Here is a 20,301-nt window from a genome sequence, read left to right as displayed (position 1 = left end):
TACAATGTTATTCACAGTAGAGCACTTTACTTCTATACCCCCCATTTCCACCTGTAGGCTTCAACCACACAGATTGTCCCTTCTATTCTGTTGTGATGACCCTCCTTACTTGTCAGCACTTGTCAAGCTTGGCCAAGTTCAGGGAGGGCTATTCAGACTGACTTCTTTTCCCTTGGCTCCAGATCCCTCAAGTCTCAATTTCTGTGGCCGAACTCAAGATTCTCTGCATGCTCTCTCTTCTTTCAGACACTGAGGGATCTTCCTCATGGTTCTCTTCTTCCTGCCCGAAGGTCTACTTGTATTGAGCTTTTATTCTGGTGACCCTTAAACTCAATTTCCATGGCTTCACTAGGAGAGATATTTTTCTCATTTACATATTTCAGGGGGTGGGCCTGTTGCACATTTACAGGCCCACCTGAAAATTACAGGGGCATGGACCTGATGTTTGGACTCCTTTCCCCCACAAGGATTTAGACTCCATTTACCCCCAATACTGCCATATCCCAGCTACCCCCAATACTTCAAAATGTACTTCAGGTCCTGCTGGACCACAGTATCTCTCTCTTCAGACTTCCTCCATTCCCCACTCCGAGACCCCAAGACTTCCACACAGTACTCACAAAGCCCCAGACCACATGTCCAGCGACCCTGAACACCATAACCGCCCTCACTGCTCCCAGACCTTGAGAACACCTTTATCCCAATTCTCCTCAGTCCCAGCATCCTTTCCTTGTGCACCCAGAACTCAAGCCAACCCCATCGTTCCCAGAACCTTCATCTCCAGTGTTTCTGGAACCTTGTGAACCCTCCCAGTGCTCCCAGACCCGGGAAACCCACTGTAAAGTCCTGTCCCCTCAGTACAGATTCACACGAGGCATGTAGTGAAGTCAAGGTCACTCTGGACCTGCACCTTTATTTCACAGCTCTGGAATGCTGCACTTGCCTGAGACCTGTCCTTATATACCTGTCTCTTGCAAGTGCGCCCCTGGTGGTAAGGTATGCTGGTGGTTACAGGTCATATCTTATTACAGTCATGTATAGCATGTTAGGATACAGTTATATATAATAATGTAAGATACATGACACCCACCTCAAAGTATGACTGGACCCTGAGATTCCATCCCAGTGTTGCCAGATCCTCGGGCCACCCCCAGTGCTGATTATATATGAATACGTGGGATATTCAGCACAGAAAAAGGCCATTCGGCCCAACTGGTCCATGCCGACATTTATGCTCCACTCATAAATGCCCCTGGTAATACCACTTTGCATAATACCCCTAATCTTAGAAACTTTCAAACGCAAACTACAGGAGGCCGACTAGAAAAATAAATACAAAGTGGTTACTGACTTTTTTCAAATGTTATTTGTTTTGTATCCTAGTTTCAATGTTGTGGATATTACAATTCCACAGATTGGGAAGCGAATGAACTGATTGTATCTACCAAGACTCTGCCTTGTTCATGTAGCAATTTTACTGTACCATATACTACTTCCCTCTGTACTGTCACGGAGAGTAGCTACATATACCCACAGGTAAGGTACTAAAACAGTTTCAATTCTTCCATATATATCAACTGTACTGAAAAATAGCATGTTTACATATTTTAAATATAATGCCAGAATATAATACATTAGAAACAGATGGGTTCAAGGCCTAAAAAAAATGTAAATTCCTTGGGCTCTTCTTCCCTCGTTAAGCTTGTCCCCTTTTCAGGTCTCACTGGGAGGACTGCCTCCTCTTTCTCCTTGGCAGTGGTGGGCTCCCTCTTGGGTGTGGGTATGTTGGCGGGAGCCTGCTCTGCAGAGGTAAAGACGTCCAACCCAGGAAAATGTGGTCAGAGCGGCGGCTGGTGTCCTGTCCCTCCCCCGCCCCCCCCCCCCCCACCTCCGCAAAGAGGAGGAAAATCCTGGCCTATTTGTTGCCCCCTCCCCTACCATTCCCCCCCCCCCACACCCCTCCCCCATGGCTCATGGTAATGCACCTAAGAAGACAAAAAAACTTGTCCACCGCTGATTTACCATCGTGGCAAATAAGGATATTTACTAAAAGAAAATCTGCATATTTATAATTCTCAACTCTAAAATCTTTATTATACAATTGGCATTTTGGGGATGACTCTACACTATGGGGAGACGGTGCCCGGGGTGATTCGAATACCCATGTGGAGCAAACAGGTAAAGAATTGAATAGTGGGGACATGCCAACTGAAGAAAGACAATTCTGTCTGCTCTGCAGAGGTAAAGACCCCCAACCCAGGAAAATGTGGTCAGAGCGGCGGCTGGGTGTCCTGTGTCCCCCACCTCCGCAACTGTTGCATGTTCACACCTACCTTTTAAAATTAGCTATCCCTTGCAGTGGATCAGTCCAGAGGACGCGGCTCTGAAAGTTCTGCTGCTGGAAATAATGTTGACTATACTGAGAAAGGTATACAGTGGCAGCGCTCTTATTGTTGCAAAACAAATCTTTCAGATCTGGTCTTTAGATTTGCATCTTAGTTCTATTTCAAACCACTTTAAAATTAATTTACAATGCAGATTTAATTTATGTTGTGACGTCACCGTTTCTTCCTTACCTCTATGCAAATATGGCAAAGTTTGTTCAAAAATATGGCAACATTAGCCTTTGAAGTATTAATAAACCTTTGGCAGCAACATTTTCTTGGCTGCGGTGGTGACTTAGTACAAGCACTTCCTAATACTCACATTGTCATCGTTTTCTGGTAAAGCTAGAAGTCCAATGTCGATGTGTTGAGTCAGCCACGCAGGTTAAAATCAGCCTCTCTGTAGGTGTAGCCAACTCATTCGCCATTTCTTGGTTAAAGAAACACACACTTGCATTTATATATCATCATTATCATAGGCAGTTCCTCGGAATCGAGGAAGACTTGCTTCCACTCTAAAAATGAGTCCTTCGGTGGCTGAACAATTCAATACGAGAACCACAGTCCCTGTCATAGGTGGGACAGATAGTCGTTGAGGGTAAGGGTGGGTGGGACAGGTTTGCCGCACGCTCTTTCCGCTGCCTGCGCTTGTTTTCTGCATGCTCTCGGCGATGAGAGTCGAGGTGCTCAGCGCCCTCCCAGATGCACTTCCTCCACTTAGGGCGGTCTTTGGCCAGGGACTCCCAGGTGTCGGTGGGGATGTTGCACTTTATCAGGGAGGCTTTGAGGGTGTCCTTGTAACATTTCCTCTGCCCACCTTTGGCTCGTTTGCCGTGAAGGAGTCCGAGTAGCGTGTCTGGCATGCGAACAATGTGGTCTGCCCAGCGGAGCTGATCAAGTGTGGTCAGTGCTTCAATGCTGGGGATGTTGGCCTGGTTGAGGATGCTAACGTTAGTGCATCTATCCTCCCAGGGGATTTGTAGGATCTTGCGGAGACATTGTTGGTGGTATTTCTCCAGCGACTTGCATTTATATAGCGCCGGACGTCTCAAAGCATTTTACAGCCAATGAAGTACTTTTGGGGTGTGGTCACTGTTGTAATGTGGGAAATACGGCAGCCAAATTGCACACAGCAAGCTCCCACCAACAGTAATGGGATAATGACCAGATAATCTGTTTTAGGGCTGTTGATTGAGGGATAAATATTGGCCAAGACACGAGGGATAACTCCCCTGATCTTCTTCGAAATAGTACCATGGGTTCTCTTACATCCACCTGAGAGAGCAGGCGGGGCCTTGGTTTAACGTCTCATCCGAAAGACAGCATCTCCGACAGTGCAACACTCCATCAGCACTGCACCGGAGTGCCAGCCTAGATTTATGTGCTCAAGCTCCTGGAATGGGACTTGAACGCACAACCTTCTGACTCAGAGGCGAGTGTGCTATCCAATGAGCCACAGCTGACACTAAGGGACATGCATCCGAGCCTCAGATGGGGGGCGGAGGGAGTGCACGGAAGCTAACTAGGGTGCCAGTCAGTGCTCCCTCATTATAGGGAAGTAGCTGACCTCTGTTCTCCACCATCCCTGCAAGCACAGCCAAGACATGGGGAGCAGCCATGTGAGGAACTGGAAGAAGGCTGATCAGGATGACAAAAATGAAGTATTTCAATTTTGTCTGTGAGGTGGTGATTGGCAAGATTTTTTTTCTATCTTTCATTTAACGGTTGGATTGATGGTTTTAAATCTATAAATGATCCATCCAGTATTTAGCATAACCAATTACACAACTTATCTTACAGGGCTGTAGCACAGCAATAAAAAAATGGCTCGATAACAGCATTTTTGGTATTCTCGGAACGGCTATTGCCCTCCTCCTAATACAGGTAAATTAAATCAATTTGAATTCAAATGTCTGGATCTGTGCTTAAGTTAATAAAGTTATAAGTTCATCTCAATCAAACGTGAACATGTTGCTCAATTTACTGAAGGAAACAGTCCTTACTTAAACCTTTTCTGTCAGCCACTGTTTCCAACATTAGTTCCCTTGTTTTTAATGGCATCATTACAAATGTCAAGTAACTGAAACTCACTTCAATTGAATAACAAGTAAAATTAAGTGTTTATAAATGTATTTGGTTCTGCAGTTAGTTGTGCTTGACAAACTCAGTACAAGTTCTGAAGCATTGCCTGTCTTTGTGGTCATGCAGGGCATTTCGAGCTAGTTTTGAGTAGGTATATTCAATAACAAAATTACTTTTTGAATAACACCCCCCCTCCCGCTGCCCCCCAATGGTTCAGTAGATGAATACAGAATGCAGTGTGGCACTTGTAAAGTCCTGACCCTGCAGTACAGACTTACACGAGGCACATCTTGAAGTCAAGGTCACTCAGGGCCTGCACCTTTATTTCACAGCTCTGGAATGCCACACATGCCTGAAACCTGCCTTTATATACCTGTGTGGGACAGGTGTGCAGTGTCTCCTGCAAGTGCACCCCTGGTGGTAAAGTATGCTTGTGGTTACGGTCATATCTAGTTACAGTCATGTATAGCATGATAAGATACAGTTATATACAGTGGTGTGAGACACATGACAGCACTAACCCAGACAGACCTAGAATGCTTCACATTCCGATCCCATGTCAGTGCTGAGTCAGCTGATGTCAGCTGAGGCAACAATAGAGGCCCTCAGTTGGCCGTAGCATCCCAAGGCCCGGGAAGGGAAAAATGAGATGTCTTTCCCATTCCTGATTGCCATCAGCAGCCCTACTCAGAAGGCACATCGATGGATGTGATGAGCACGTGGTGTCCACCGGTACGCTCGCGGCCTTCCGCGAGAGGTGGAGGGAATGGAGTGCACCATCACCCCCGGCAACCAAATTTTAATTTGATTTAAGTTTATGGTCAAAAGTTTAATATGTTTAATGTGTCGGTTTAGTGCCCCCTCCTTTAGCCAGGGGGCAATTGATTTAATTGTTTCTTACAAAATAGTTGTAGAGCTGTTGTGGGAGCGGCTTAGCCGCTTGAGAGCTGTGAGCCTGGTGGAAGGAGGTGCTGCAACTACTGTTTGCCTGCAATCTGAGTCTCCAGGAGAGGAGGAAGAGGTCTATGGATGTGATATGAAGACAGGTTCTGGCTCAGCTGCAATGGACCCCATTGGTTAATAGTCCTCTGACATCATTGCCAGCTAGCTGTGGAAAAAGATGCAATGAAGGAGTGATTGTGCGTGAGCCAGTTAGTTGGAGCATTGTGTTCTATTTGATTTGGTTTCAGTGGGTTCATTGTGAAGGACAAAAGGGGTCTGTTCACTTAGTAGTTTGAGGAGAAAGGATGAGAGAGTGAGAGAATTAGCTTACTTTATCAATTCTGTGAATGTAGTGTAGTGGATGCAAAATGTCTGTTTCCTCAGTTATTTATTGAGAGGGGTCTATTTGTTCACTTATTCATGGAACAAGGACCAGAAGGGTATATAAAAGAGGGATAGGTGAGTTGGCTGTTGCAGTTAACACTGCTGATGTCAGCCTATCACAGTTGTCCATGTTTTTAATAATGCGCAGCAGCGCAAAGGGGGTTCGTTCCTCACAAAGATATAATAATTTCCACCTATTCAAAGGGAACAATTTTGCTAGAAATACCAACTACAGAAAATCTTCTTGAGTGCATTAAAGTCACCCCAATACACAATGACCATAACAATTCTTCCCTGTATGTTTGGTGAATAGGAATGCAGTTTGATTTTGGAAAATTACCTTAAGTGAGAGCTGATCTTATTTATTTGATTTAAAAGGGCCAGAATGTACAATAGAAGCACAAATCTATGACCAGTCTGTGCCTGATTACTTGTTAAAATATTTTGAATGCACTATAAAAAGAGAGGCTTAGGTTGAATTACGTTCAGACACAGAGATGCACCACAGAGATAACTATTGTCACTGTATTTATTTCATGTAATGAATTCCTCTCTCAGCCACTTATGCCCGTGGAGGGAGTAAAAGTAAGTTGGCGTGGACTGGGGTAAATTGTACTCTTCAGTGCTTTTCCCCCCATTCTGTCCACTCTTCACAGGAATTGCTGAAGATAACCCTGTCAATTCTGAGGCAGGTTACCATCCAACACAGTGGAGTGTTGCTGTATACCACATAGTTCTTGATGTAAACACCAACTCACTCAGTGGATTACTTGTGTGTGATACTGAGAACCTCAAACAGTGAGGAGTCTTGAAATGACAGTTGCTGATCTTAGCTGACAAACGTAATGCATTGGTATGATATTTCTGCGTTAGCTACTTTAACCTGCAGGGGGTGGTGGGTTTGTCAGCCTTTTTCTGACCTTGACGGTTCGAATCGTCCCACTTCCTGGTTCAAGGGCTTGGAATTATTTAGGGGATGCGATGGAAGTAGACAGACAACTGTTTGGTGCAAGAACAAATATTTTATTTAGAAAATAGCACACCATACTAATTAACTTATTAGCATATAACAAAATGTACAGAAAAAGGGGTGGGGGGACGTATACACAACAGGTACAGAGGTTATGCAGTGAAAAAAAAAAAACAACCTCCCACCACTACACTAACTAAGCTAGGTTCTGAAATTGCAGGGACTATGCTCACCATAGGATTTCTCCAGAGTTTAGACCAGATGCACACTGCTTTCTCTCTCCTCAATCTTGTGGATTCCTTGGCTGGTTGCGGTGTCTTCGGTATTAGCGCTGGTCGATGTTTTCATGGTAAATAAGTTTTTTCCTTGACTCAGCGCTTTATGATTGTTGGTTTTTCAGTGACTCTGAGGCTTCTTGTTAGGTTCTTCTTGTTGCGTTGCGGTAACCTCGTGTTGCAAGCTAGATGTTTCAAAGTCAGAGTCAACGAGCCCAGAGTCCAAGTGCTTTTCCATAGTGTTCTCGGATACGTTTCTTCAAAAGTGTTTCCTCAGCCCAAAAGTCACCAGCAAGCTACCAGCAAAGGCTCCCAATTATAACTGAGAGGCTGCTCAAACTTTCGCGCCAAAACTCGGGTGCACAATTGATTTTTGATGACTGCTTTTGTGCGATTTTGGTCGGCTGATCAACTCTAATGTGATCCCTTTGTGAGAATTTTGGTGAGCTGATTGAGCATTAGCATGATACAAGATTCCCAAAGGTGTTGATAGGGTTTTCGATTGGTGCTGTTAGAATGTAATCAGGTCTTAGAAACATAGAAACATAGAAAATAGGTGCAGGAGCAGGCAATTTGGCCCTTCTAGCCTGCACCGCCATTCAATGAGTTCATGGCTGAACATGTAACTTCAGTACCCCATTCCTACTTTCTCGCCATACCCCTTGATCCCCCTAGTAGTAAGGACTTCATCTAACTCCCTTTTGAATATATTTAGTGAATTGGCCTCAACTACTTTCTGTGGTAGAGAATTCCACAGGTTCACCACTCTCTGGGTGAAGAAGTTTCTCCTCATCTCGGTCCTAAATGGCTTACCCCTTATCCTTAGACTGTGACCCCTGGTTCTGGACTTCCCCAACATTGGGAACATTCTTCCTGCATCTAACCTGTCTAAACCCGTCAGAATTTTAAACTTTTCTATGAGGTCCCCTCTCATTCTTCTGAACTCCAGTGAATACAAGCCCAGTTGATCCAGTCTTTCTTGATATGTCAGTCCCGCCATCCCGGGAATCAGTCTGGTGAATCTTCGCTGCACTCCGTCAATAGCAAGAATGTCCTTCCTCAAGTTAGGAGACCAAAACTGTACACAATACTCCAGGTGTGGCTTCACCAAGGCCCTGTACAACTGTAGCAACACCTCCCTGCCCCTGTACTCAAATCCCCTCGCTATGAAGGCCAACATGCCATTTGCTTTCTTAACCGCCTGCTGTATATGCATGCCAACCTTCAATGACTGATGTACCATGACACCCAGGTCTCGTTGCATCTCCCCTTTTCCCAATCTGTCACCATTCAGATAATAGTCTGTCTCTCTGTTTTTACCACCAAAGTGGATAACCTCACATTTATCCACATTATACTTCATCTGCCATGCATTTGCCCACTCACCTAACCTATCCAAGTCACTCTGCAGCCTCATAGCATCCTCCTCGCAGCTCACACTGCCACCCAACTTAGTGTCATCCGCAAATTTGGAGATACTACATTTAATCCCCTCGGCTAAATCATTAATGTACAATGTAAACAGCTGGGGCCCCAGCACAGAACCCCACTAGTCACTGCCTGCCATTCTGAAAAGTCCCCATTTACTCCTACTCTTTGCTTCCTGTCCTCAATCCATGTCAGCACAGTACCCCAATCCCATGTGCTTTAACTTTGCACATTAATCTTTTGTGTGGGACCTTGTCGAAAGCCTTCTGAAAGTCCAAATACACCACATCAACTGGTTCTCCCTTGTCCACTCTACTGGAAATATCCTCAAAAAATTCCAGAAGATTTGTCAAGCATGATTTCCCTTTCACAAATCCATGCTGACTTGGACCTATCATGTCACCTCTTTCCAAATGCGCTGCTATGACATCCTTAATAATTGATTCCATCATTTTACCCACTACCGATATCAGGCTGACCGGTCTATAATTCCCTGTTTTCTCTCTCCCTCCTTTTTTAAAAAGTGGGGTTACATTGGCTACCCTCCACTCGATAGGAACTGATCCGGAGTCAATGGAATGTTGGAAAATGACTGTCAATGCATCTGCTATTTCCAAGGCCACCTCCTTAAGTACTCTGGGATGCAGTCCATCAGGCCCTGGAGATTTATCGGCCTTCAATCCCATCAATTTCCCCAACACAATTTCCTGACTAATAAAGATTTCCCTCAGTTCCTCCTCCTTACTAGACCCTCTGACCACTTTTATATCCGGAAGGTTGTTTGTGTCCTCCTTAGTGAATACATAGAAACATAGAAACATAGAAAATAGGTGCAGGAGTAGGCCATTCGGCCCTTCTAGCCTGCACCACCATTCAATGAGTTCATGGCTGAACATTCAACTTCAGTACCCCATTCCTGCTTTCTCGCCATACCCCTTGATCCCCCTAGTAGTAAGGACCTCATCTAACTCCTTTTTGAATATATTTAGTGAATTGGCCTCAACAACTTTCTGTGGTAGAGAATTCCACAGGTTCACCACTCTCTGGGTGAAGAAGTTCTTCCGCATCTCGGTCCTAAATGGCTTACCCCTTATCCTTAGACTGTGACCTCTGGTTCTGGACTTCCCCAACATTGGGAACATTCTTCCTGCATCTAACCTGTCTAACCCCGTCAGAATTTTAAATGTTTCTATGAGGTCCCCTCTCATTCTTCTGAACTCCAGTGAATACAAGCCCAGTTGATCCAGTCTTTCTTGATAGGTCAGTCCCGCCATCCCGGGAATCAGTCTGGTGAACCTTCGCTGCACTCCCTCAATAGCAAGAATGTCCTTCCTCAGGTTAGGAGACCAAAACTGTACACAATACTCCAGGTGTGGCCTCACCAATGCCCTGTACAACTGTAGCAACACCACCCTGCCCCTGTACTCAAATACCCTCGCTATGAAGGCCAACATGCCATTTGCTTTCTTAACCGCCTGCTGCACCTGCATGCCAACCTTCAATGACTGATGTACCATGACACCCAGGTCTCTTTGCACCTCCCCTTTTCCTAATCTGTCACCATTCAGATAATAGTCTGTCTCTCTGTTTTTACCACCAAAGTGGATAACCTCACATTTATCCACATTATACTTCATCTGCCATGCATTTGCCCACTCACCTAACCTATCCAAGTCGCTCTGCAGCCTCACAGCATCCTCCTCGCAGCTCACACTGCCACCCAACTTAGTGTCATCCGCAAATTTGGAGATACTACATTTAATCCCCTCATCTAAATCATTAATGTACAGTGTAAACAGCTGGGGCCCCAGCACAGAACCTTGTGGTACCCCACGAGTCACTGCCTGCCATTCTGAAAAGTACCCATTTACTCCTACTCTTTGCTTCCTGTCCTCAATCCATGTCAGCACAGTAACCCAATCCCATGTGCTTTAACTTTGCACATTAATCTTTTGTGTGGGACCTTGTCGAAAGCCTTCTGAAAGTCCAAATACACCACATCAACTGGTTCTCCCTTGTCCACTCTACTGGAAACATCCTCAAAAAATTCCAGAAGATTTGTCAAGCATGATTTCCCTTTCACAAATCCATGCTGACTTGGACCTATCATGTCACCTCTTTCCAAATGCGCTGCTATGACATCCTTAATAATTGATTCCATCATTTTACCCACTACCGATGTCAGGCTGACCGGTCTATAATTCCCTGTTTTCTCTCTCCCTCCTTTTTTAAAAAGTGGGGTTACATTGGCTACCCTCCACTCCATAGGAACTGATCCAGAGTCAATGGAATGTTGGAAAATGACTGTCAACGCATCCACTATTTCCAAGGCCACCTCCTTAAGTACTCTGGGATGCAGTCCATACCGAACCAAAGTACTTGTTCAATTGGTCTGCCATTTCTTTGTTCCCCGTTATGACTTCCCCTGATTCTGACTGCAGGGGACCTATGTTTGCCTTTACTAACCTTTTTCTCTTTACATATCTATAGAAACTTTTGCAATCCGTCTTAATGTTCCCTGCAAGCTTCTTCTCATACTCCATTTTCCCTGCCCCAATCAAACCCTTTGTCCTCCTCTGCTGAGTTCTAAATTTCTCCCAGTCCCCGGGTTCACTGCTATTTCTGGCCAATTTGTATGCCACTTCCTTGGCTTTAATACTATCCCTGATTTCCCTTGATAGCCACGGTTGAGCCACCTTCCCTTTTTTATTTTTACGCCAGACAGGGATGTACAATTGTTGTAGTTCATCCATGCAGTCTCTAAATGTCTGCCATTGCCCATCCACAGTCAACCCCTTAAGTATCATTCGCCAATCTATCCTAGCCAATTCACGCCTCATACCTTCAAAGTTACCCTTCTTTAAGTTCTGGACCATGGTCTCTGAATTAACTGTTTCATTCTCCATCCTAATGCAGAATTCTACCATATTATGGTCACTCTTCCCCAAGAGGCTTCGCACAATGAGATTGCTAATTAATCCTCTCATTACACAACACCCAGTCTAGGATGGCCTCCCCCCTAGTTGGTTCCTCGACATATTGGTCTAGAAAACCATCCCTTATGCACTCCAGGAAATCCTCCTCTACCGTATTGCTTCCAGTTTGGCTAGCCCAATCTATCTGCATATTAAAGTCACCCATTATAACTGCTGCACCTTTATTGCATGCACCCCTAATTTCCTGTTTGATGCCCTCCCCAACATCACTACTACTGTTTGGAGTAGGTCTGTACACAACTCCCACTAACGTTTTTTGCCCTTTGGTGTTCTGTAGCTCTACCCATATAGATTCCACATCATCCAAGCTAATGTCCTTCCTAACTATTGCATTAATCTCCTCTTTAACCAGCAATGCTACCCCACCTCCTTTTCCTTTTATTCTATCCTTCCTGAATGTTGAATACCCCTGGATGTTGAGTTCCCAGCCCTGATCATCCTGGAGCCATGCCTCCGTAATCCCGATCACATCATATTTGTTAACATCTATTTGCACAGTTAATTCATCCACCTTATTACGGATACTCCTTGCATTAAGACACAAAGCCTTCAGGCTTGTTTTTTTAACACCCTTTGTCCTTTTAGAATTTTGCTGTACAGTGGCCCTTTTTGTTCTTTGCCTTGGATTTCTCTGCCCTCCACTTTTCCTCATCTCCTTTCTGTCTTTTGCTTTTGTCTCCTTTTTGTTTCCCTCTGTCTCCCTGCATTGGTTCCCATCCCCCTGCCATATTAGTTTAACTCCTCCCCAACAGCACTAGCAAACACTCCCCCTAGGACATTGGTTCCGGTCCTGCCCAGGTGTAGACCGTCTGGTTTGTACTGCGCCCACCTCCCCCAGAACCGGTTCCAATGCCCCAGGAATTTGAATCCCTCCCTGCTGCACCACTGCTCAAGCCACGTATTCATCTGCGCTATCCTGCGATTCCTACTCTGACTATCACGTGGCACTGGTAGCAATCCCGAGATTACTACTTTTGAGGTCCTACTTTTTAATTTAGCTCCTAGCTCCTTAAATTCGTTTTGTAGGACCTCATCCCTTTTCTTTACCTATGTCGTTGATACCAATGTGCACCACGACAACTGGCTGTTCTCCCTCCCTTTTTAGAATGTCCTGCACCCGCTCCGAGACATCCTTGACCCTTGCACCAGGGAGGCAACATACCATCCTGGAGTCTCGGTTGCGGCCGCAGAAACACCTATCTATTCCCTTCACAATTGAATCCCCTATCACTATCGCTCTCCCACTCTTTTTCCTGCCCTCCTGTGCAACAGAGCCAGCCACGGTGCCATGAACTTGGCCGCTGCTGCCCTCCCCTGATGAGTCATCCCCCTCAACAGTACTCAAAACGGTGTATCTGTTTTGCAGGGGGATGACCGCAGGGGACCCCTGCACTACCTTCCTTGCACTGCTCTTCCATTCCCTATCTGGCTGTGGACCCTTCACCTGCGATAAGACCAACTCGCTACACTTGCTACTCACGTCATTCTCAGCATCGTGGATGCTCCAGAGTGAATCCACCCTCAGCTTCAACTCCGCAACACGGTCCGTCAGGAGCTGGAGGCGGATACACTTCCCGCAGATGTAGTCGTCAGGGACACTGGTGTCGTCCCTGAGTTCCCACGTGGCACAGGAGGAGCATATCACGTGACCGAGCTCTCCTGCCATGACTTAACCCTTAGATACCCCTAAATTGACAACAACAATGTTAAAAGTTACTGACTGATATAAAAAAGAAAAAGAAAAAGAAAAACTACTCACCAATCACCAGCCAATCACTTACCCCCTTGGCTGTGACGTCACCTTTTGATTTCTTTCTACTTCAGTTACCCTCCCGCCTCTCTCGACGCTCCCCGGACTGCCCGACTGCTGAGCCTTTATAGGCCGCTGTCTCTCGCTGACTCCCGCCTCTCCCGACGCTCCCTTGATACTGTCCATTGTGTGTTTTGATGATGCCAGGGTTTTTCTGTATAGCCGTTTTAAGAACTATTAAAATATGTATGTATCTGGTAAGTGGGCTTTTGTTAGACTGTTAATGTCTCCCTGGGGCCTGCCTCCCAGGTGGGTTAGCAGCCCTATGCAGACCCAGCATACAATTTAAAATGTCCAAACTCAATCTAAAAGGCCCTAGTTTAGTCCAAAGACACCTAATAGTGAGATATTTCTGTCCACATTTCTCCTCCAAAAGTCTAACACAGTTCCCTTTTAAATTCCAGACACATGTCCTTTGAGTAGGGGGTCCCAGAATTTTGAGCATCCTACAAACCCGTGTGTTACATTGTTTATTACAAAGAAACACCATATGCATGTTAACCATTCATCCGCTAACATTACCAATAATCATTTGTAGGCTCCAAATGTCATTGAAAACTCGGCAAAGGGAATAAAAGAAGCTCAGAAATTTTACAAAAATCCAAAAGAAAGCAGTTCAAAACTTCTACTTAAGTTAAATCTGGTGTTTGGTTAGCTATTGTCTAAATTGTTTATCTCCCCCTAGATATTACAGTTCATCATGGGTGTGAGTCTGTTGAAGAGCATCAAGAAAAGGAACGAGATTTAAAAGAGAAACAGCTTATTATAAGAACCAGAAATCATTTCTTTCACCTTTTACTATGAACAATACACTTCTTTTTGGCCAGAACCAATTGTAATGTTGCCTTGTTGAGCTTGCAACATCATGAAACGTATTTTTTTTTAATTGTACTGTACCATGGCTTATTGTGTGCTCTGAATTGAACTCAGTGCACTGCATTTTAATTGTGTATAAGGACTGTAATTTCCAATTAATCCTGTAAACAACAACATTCATAATATAATTGAGTAACAAGCTAAATACCTAACAGCACTGGCAATAAATTACAGTATTCTTGCAGAATTCTTGTAGTAAAACACAATGAAAAGGTTGCACATGGAGTTTGCAAATGTATTTTACCAAATCATATAAATTCAAAAGAAATCTTGCACTGTTCCAATGTTGGTTAATTCACCACATTTCAGTTCTATAAACACTCCAATGATTGTTGCACTCTATTGACAAAGGTGTGAGATGATGTGCGTCATTTTCCGAAATAAATAGCCAGATCCTGAAATCCTTCTTGTTGCAAATTAAACTACTTGTTTAATCTTTGATAAATGATTAAATTATATTGGTATTGCTATGCTACTTAAAAGAATTTGCTCCAATTAGATGGATATCTCCAGAGAACCAATCCTTCAGAACAGCTGAAGCAGCTCAAACATCAGAAAATGGAAACATTAAGCTAAACAGTAACAAATTAGTGAGCATGATGTTAAATGTGGAAATCTCACTGCAGACCTGTGCTACAGAAAATGTAAACTGGTCTCTGCATTTATGAAAACTATGACAGACTGCAATATTGAAATTGTGAAAAATTAGTATCACAAGGTATAACATACACCATGGCTATGTATCTCTGTCCATCTATTACTTTATATACCACCTTTCTCGTAAAAAGTTGACTATCCCTATATTCTAGTGAATAACACATGCACACCAATTAATAATTAACACACTGTATACACTATCTGCTGATGGAAATGTAAAATGATTTTTTAAATCCTGGAAATGTTTCCTCCTTCTATGTAACATAACAAGTTTGTGTTCTGTAAATATCACTAAGAAAATTGTCATTGATCTAGCAATAAAGATAGTGGACAAATTTTGTAGCCTTCATGCAAATATACATCAGCATCTGAGAAATATTTCAGGTACTCTGGCGTGAAAAGTATACAATAAATTGATTTTAAGGAGTACTATAACCAATAAATGTGTCTATTTCTAGATTTCTCATCTCCAGCTTCCTCTCAACTCTTTCATTTTCTTCTCTTTCCGTGGAAAACAAAATCCCGCGTCTATTCTTTGATTTAACTGATTAGTCTCAAAATATGGTAATGGGATTGAGTTGGTTTTAGATCAAGAATGTAGTATTCCCTGCACAGGACCTTGTGCAGGGCTAGTGAGGCCTACCAAAGCTTGAGGCTCTCCCGACAGCAATATTAAGAGGAAGAATGAGGCAAGTATGTAAGAAATCAGAAAAGAAAAAGAAACATTTTGAACAGAAAGTTGCTTTGCTTCTTCTCCTGCCTTCATTGTATGAGGGCTTATGCTGTTTGACACCTTTTCAATTTGTAGATTGTCGTGATTGGTATAGGATTAAAAATGACTATTATCAGCTGTTGTCCTAATATGAAAAATGTACCTGTGTGTGGCAGTCTTGAGCCAATTGTTTGCAAGAGTTGGTAATGCACATACATGTGCTCAACACAAGAGGGTGCTAGCAGCTATACTTAGAAGCTGAATGATTCCCCAAAATATCAGCTAATTGTTTGACAACGATTTGTGCTAAATTAAATAATTGCAGTGTATGTATTTTGAGAAACAAAAGCAATTTAAAAAATATCATCCAAACTGGATGACACAGGAATTTGGACAATACCTCTGGGACCTAGGTTCAAATCCAGGGCAGACTAATAGGATAAAGGTCTCATCAGTCTGCTGGTCCTGTGTGATTGAACTGGATGGCAGTGGAGCAGGGTGAAGGTCACCAGACGTGTTTGCTGACCAAATATCATGCCAATACATCTGACCTGTGGCCAAAGTCATCCAAGAACTGAAATCCGTACTTAGACCTGACTTGGGTATATCGAGGTATATCGTCCTGGTTAACCCTTGCCACTGGACAAAGGCCTAGCTCAGTCTAGCCCGTGTGGTGGCTGGTGTGCAATGGTCACCACACGTTAAAAAAATCCACGCACGGGCATCTTCCATATTGCGTTCCTAACACAGATGAGACTGCACACAGGGAGGCTAAAGTAACAGTGACCTCAGTCTTTATTAAGACGCTCCAGAGTGAGGCCGGCTTATATACAGTGCTCCCAAGGGATGCTGGGATCCCTTGGGATTTCAAAGGATGCGCTCCCTGGTGGCGGAACATAGGAGTGCATGCTTTACAGGTACACAACATTCCATCCCCTCAATTGGAGTTCAGGACTGGAACATCGGGTCCTTCATTGAAACATCTGTGAACTCATGTGGAAGCAAGTCATCCTCGTTCGAGGGATCACCTATGAAGATGATCGAGGAGACTCAGGCACGTGGAACAATTCCATCTGATCTCACCCCGTTTTGACAGAGTTGCGAGTCAGTGTTCTCTGCCTCACAACTTGAGCCTTCTCTCAGAGATTCAGCCCCCTCCCCCCCCCACCCCACTCCTCATGTGCAGTTCCGCTCCATTACATTCTCTCCACTTCTTTGCCCTTGGCTTCCATCCAGACACGCCCTGGCATAGCACCTTGATGACTGATGGAGGCAAGTTTCCCCAGTGCAAAGCCCTATATTTGGCACCACTGTGGTCCTGTGATGGGAAGTGGCCTCAAGCCACAAGCCCATTTTATGCTCTGGGTGAAACATTCCATCACATACACACAGCAAGAGATCGCAGACGCTTTTTCACGACTTGAAGGGGCTGATCTTCAGTATTTGGTAACATTTTATCCTCTTCATCGTCGCTCACCTGCTGCATTCACCTGTCGGACCTCACGGGGTTGGGGGTAATATATCAGCGTGGATAGAAGATTGCTTAATGGACAGAAAACAGAGATTAATGATAATCGGGTCATTTTTCGGTTCACTGCAACTAGTGGGGTGCTGCAAGGATCAGAGCTGGGGCCTCAGCTATTCATAATCTATATCAATAACTTAGATGAAGGGAGCAAGTGTACTGCATCCAAATTTGCTGCGTTCAGGATGAGTAGGATCCGTGGTTTGCTCTGATTGCTTGTTGCTCTTTTCAGACCTTGTGCATGTCCAGGTGACCTTAGAAAGAGATCATATAGTACCCACCATAACGTTCGAAGCCTTCTGCGACCAGTGGGAACAGCTGGATACCACCTGTAGCATACATAAAGGAAACCAGATCATGATTTAATTGCAAACATTGTAGTTTGACTGGGCCATTTGTATTAAGAATGCCCTCATCATATTTATCCTGGCAACATTGGGCAAACCCCAGTGCCACTCTATTGGCCCAACTCAAAACTATCCTCTATGAATGAGTTTGGGCAGTACCAACTTATTTCCTAATGCCTACAGCCTAAAAACTGTTCCTTGTGTGGCATTCATTGGCAATCTCGCCCAGTGAGGCCATCGGATGGCTAGTGTAGGAAATGGACAAGATATCTCACTGGTTCAGTTGGGACTGAGGTACATTGCTGGGCAGAGTAGAAATAGCTTTATTCTGCATTTGGCTGTGCTATACCTGACTTGGGAATGTTTGACATGGATACTGGGAAAGTGTTGCATTCCCAGCATCTGTCTGAGGCTGAACCAGACTGTTTGCAACCTTGGTGTCATATTTGACCCTGAAATGAGCTTCTAACCATATATCCGCACCATAACTAAGACTACCTATTTCCACCTCGGTAACATCACCCGTCTCCGCCCCTGCTTCAGCTCATCTGTTGCTGAAACCCTCATTCTTGCCTTTGTTACCTCTAGACTTGACTATTCCAACGCACTCCTGGCTGGCCTCCCACGTTCTACCCTATGTAAACATCCATAGCTCATCCAAAGCTCAGCTGCCCATGTCCTAACTTGCACCGAGTCCAGTTCACTCATCACCCCTGTGCTCACTGACCTATATTGGCTCCTGGTTAAGCAACACCTCAGTCTCTTCATGGCCTTGCCCCTCCCTATCTCTGTAATCTCCTCCAGCCTCACAACCCCGCGAGATATCTGCATTCCTCTAATTCTGATTATAATCGCTCAACCACTGGTGGCCGTGCCTTCTGTTGCCTAGGCCCTAAGCTCTGGAATTCCCTCCCTAAACCTCTCCACCTCTCTTTCCTTCTTTAAAACTCTCTTTAAAACCTACCTCTTTGACCAAGCTTTTGGTCATCTGCCCTAATTTCTCCTTATGTGGCTCGATGTCTAATTCTGTTTTATGACACTCCTATGAAGTGCCTTGGGACGTTTTACTACGATAAAGACGCTATATAAATACAAGTTGTTGATGTTGCATCTTTCACTTTGATGAACACTGAAAACATTCTTTAATATCTGAAAATGATCTTTCTGTATTCAATTGATTAAATAATAGTTCCACGTGTCCGGACCTAAGCAGAGATATTTAATCAAAATACAAATTACATTGATTTATCAACAATAATGACGAATGGCTATTGGGAAATAAAACCTGTTTCAATATTATGATCAGATTCTTCTCATATCGCACACCTGCCCTCCACACCCCAGATTTTTCCTGTTATGTTCCTTTTTAGTCTAGAAATATATATTTAAAAAGCTGGTAACAGTAAAAGTGACCATGAAGCTGTTGGATTGACATTGTTGTAAATCTGTGGAATTCTCTGCCCCAGAGAGCTGTGCAGGCTGGGTCACTGAATATACTTAAGGCGGAGATCGACAGATTTTTGAGCGATAAGGGAATAAAGAGTTATGGGGAGCGGGCAGGGAAGTGAAGCTGAGTCCATGATCAGATCAGCCATGATCATATTAAATGGCGGAGCAGGCTCGAAAGGGTCAAGTGGCCTACTCCTGCTCCTATTTCTTATGTTCTTAAAAGCCCAACTGGTTCACTTATACCAGCCATCCTTACCCACTCTGACTCCAGTCCCACAGCAACGTGGTTGACTCTTAACTGCCCTCTGAAGTGCCCGAGCAAGCCATTCAGCTACATCAAATTGCTAGAAAGGAACAAAAGATAAAAATCGGACGGATCCATCTAAGCCTCTCTACCACCTACAAGGCACAAGTTAGGAGCGTGATGAAATACTCTCCACTTGCCTGGATGCGTGCAGATCCAACAACACTCAAGAAGCTCAACACTATCCAGAACAAAGCACCCACTGCGTTGGCACTCCCTTAAACATCCACTCTCTCCACCATCGGTGAACTGTGTCTGCATTGTGTACCCTCTACTGGATACCCTGAAGCAGCTCACCAAGGCTTCTTTGGCCTCACTGCATAAACCTGCAATCTCCACCACCGAGAATGTCAAGGGCAGCGGGTGAATGGGAATAGCATTATTTCCAAGTTCCGCTCCAAGTCACACATGATTCTGATATACCGCCGTTCCTTCATTGTCATTGAATCAAAATCCTGGAACTCCCTACCACACGGAGTGCAGTAGTTCAATAAGATGGCCCAACACCAACACCACCACCTTTCCAAGGGCAACCAGAGATAGGCAATAAGTGCTGGCCTAGCCAGCAACACCCACATCTCAAGAATGAATAAAATAGTTACGAGTATAGTCATATCACAATAAATAATGTGAAAACAATATAATATAATGCTCTTGTCTATAAACAAGAACGATACATAGAGACATAGAAACATAAAAAATAGGTGCAGGAGTAGGCCATTTGGCCCTTCGAGCCTGCACCGCCATTCAATGAGTTCATGGCTGAACATGCAACTTAAGTACCCCATTCCTGCTTTCTCGCCATACCCCTTGATCCCCCTAGTAGTAAGGACGACATTTAACTCCTTTTTGAATATATTTAGTGAATTGGCCTCAACAACTTTCTGTGGTAGAGAATTCCACAGGTTCACCACTCTCTGGGTGAAGAAGTTTCTCCTCACCTCGGTCCTAAATGGCTTACCCCTTATCCTTAGACTGTGACCCCTGGTTCTGGACTTCCCCAACATTGGGAACATTCTTCCTGCATCTAACCTGTCTAAACCCGTCAGAATTTTAAACGTTTCTATGAGATGCCCTCTCATTTTTCAGAACTCCAGTGAATACAAGCCCAGTTGATCCAGTCTTTCTTGATATGTCAGTCCCGCCATCCCGGGAATCAG

The 20,301-nt window shown here is 44.3% G+C and overlaps 1 protein-coding gene across 1 annotated transcript in view; it reads left to right on the top strand.

The window, feature by feature from the left end:
- Positions 1-14,093, top strand: part of LOC139281363 (CD82 antigen-like) — a 42,119-nt gene extending 28,026 nt beyond the window's left edge. Inside the window, exons 7-9 of the mRNA XM_070901515.1 lie at positions 1,384-1,536; positions 4,185-4,268; positions 13,957-14,093. Of these exons, the coding sequence (XP_070757616.1) occupies positions 1,384-1,536; positions 4,185-4,268; positions 13,957-14,019 (300 nt within the window). The 3' untranslated portion in view covers positions 14,020-14,093. The remainder of the gene's footprint in view (positions 1-1,383; positions 1,537-4,184; positions 4,269-13,956) is intronic.
- The last annotated feature ends 6,208 nt before the right edge of the window (positions 14,094-20,301 follow it).

The sequence above is a fragment of the Pristiophorus japonicus genome, chromosome 15 (assembly GCF_044704955.1).
Source record: "Pristiophorus japonicus isolate sPriJap1 chromosome 15, sPriJap1.hap1, whole genome shotgun sequence".
In the NCBI taxonomy this organism is placed as follows: domain Eukaryota; kingdom Metazoa; phylum Chordata; class Chondrichthyes; family Pristiophoridae; genus Pristiophorus; species Pristiophorus japonicus.
This window is presented reverse-complemented; position numbering and strand designations above follow the sequence as displayed.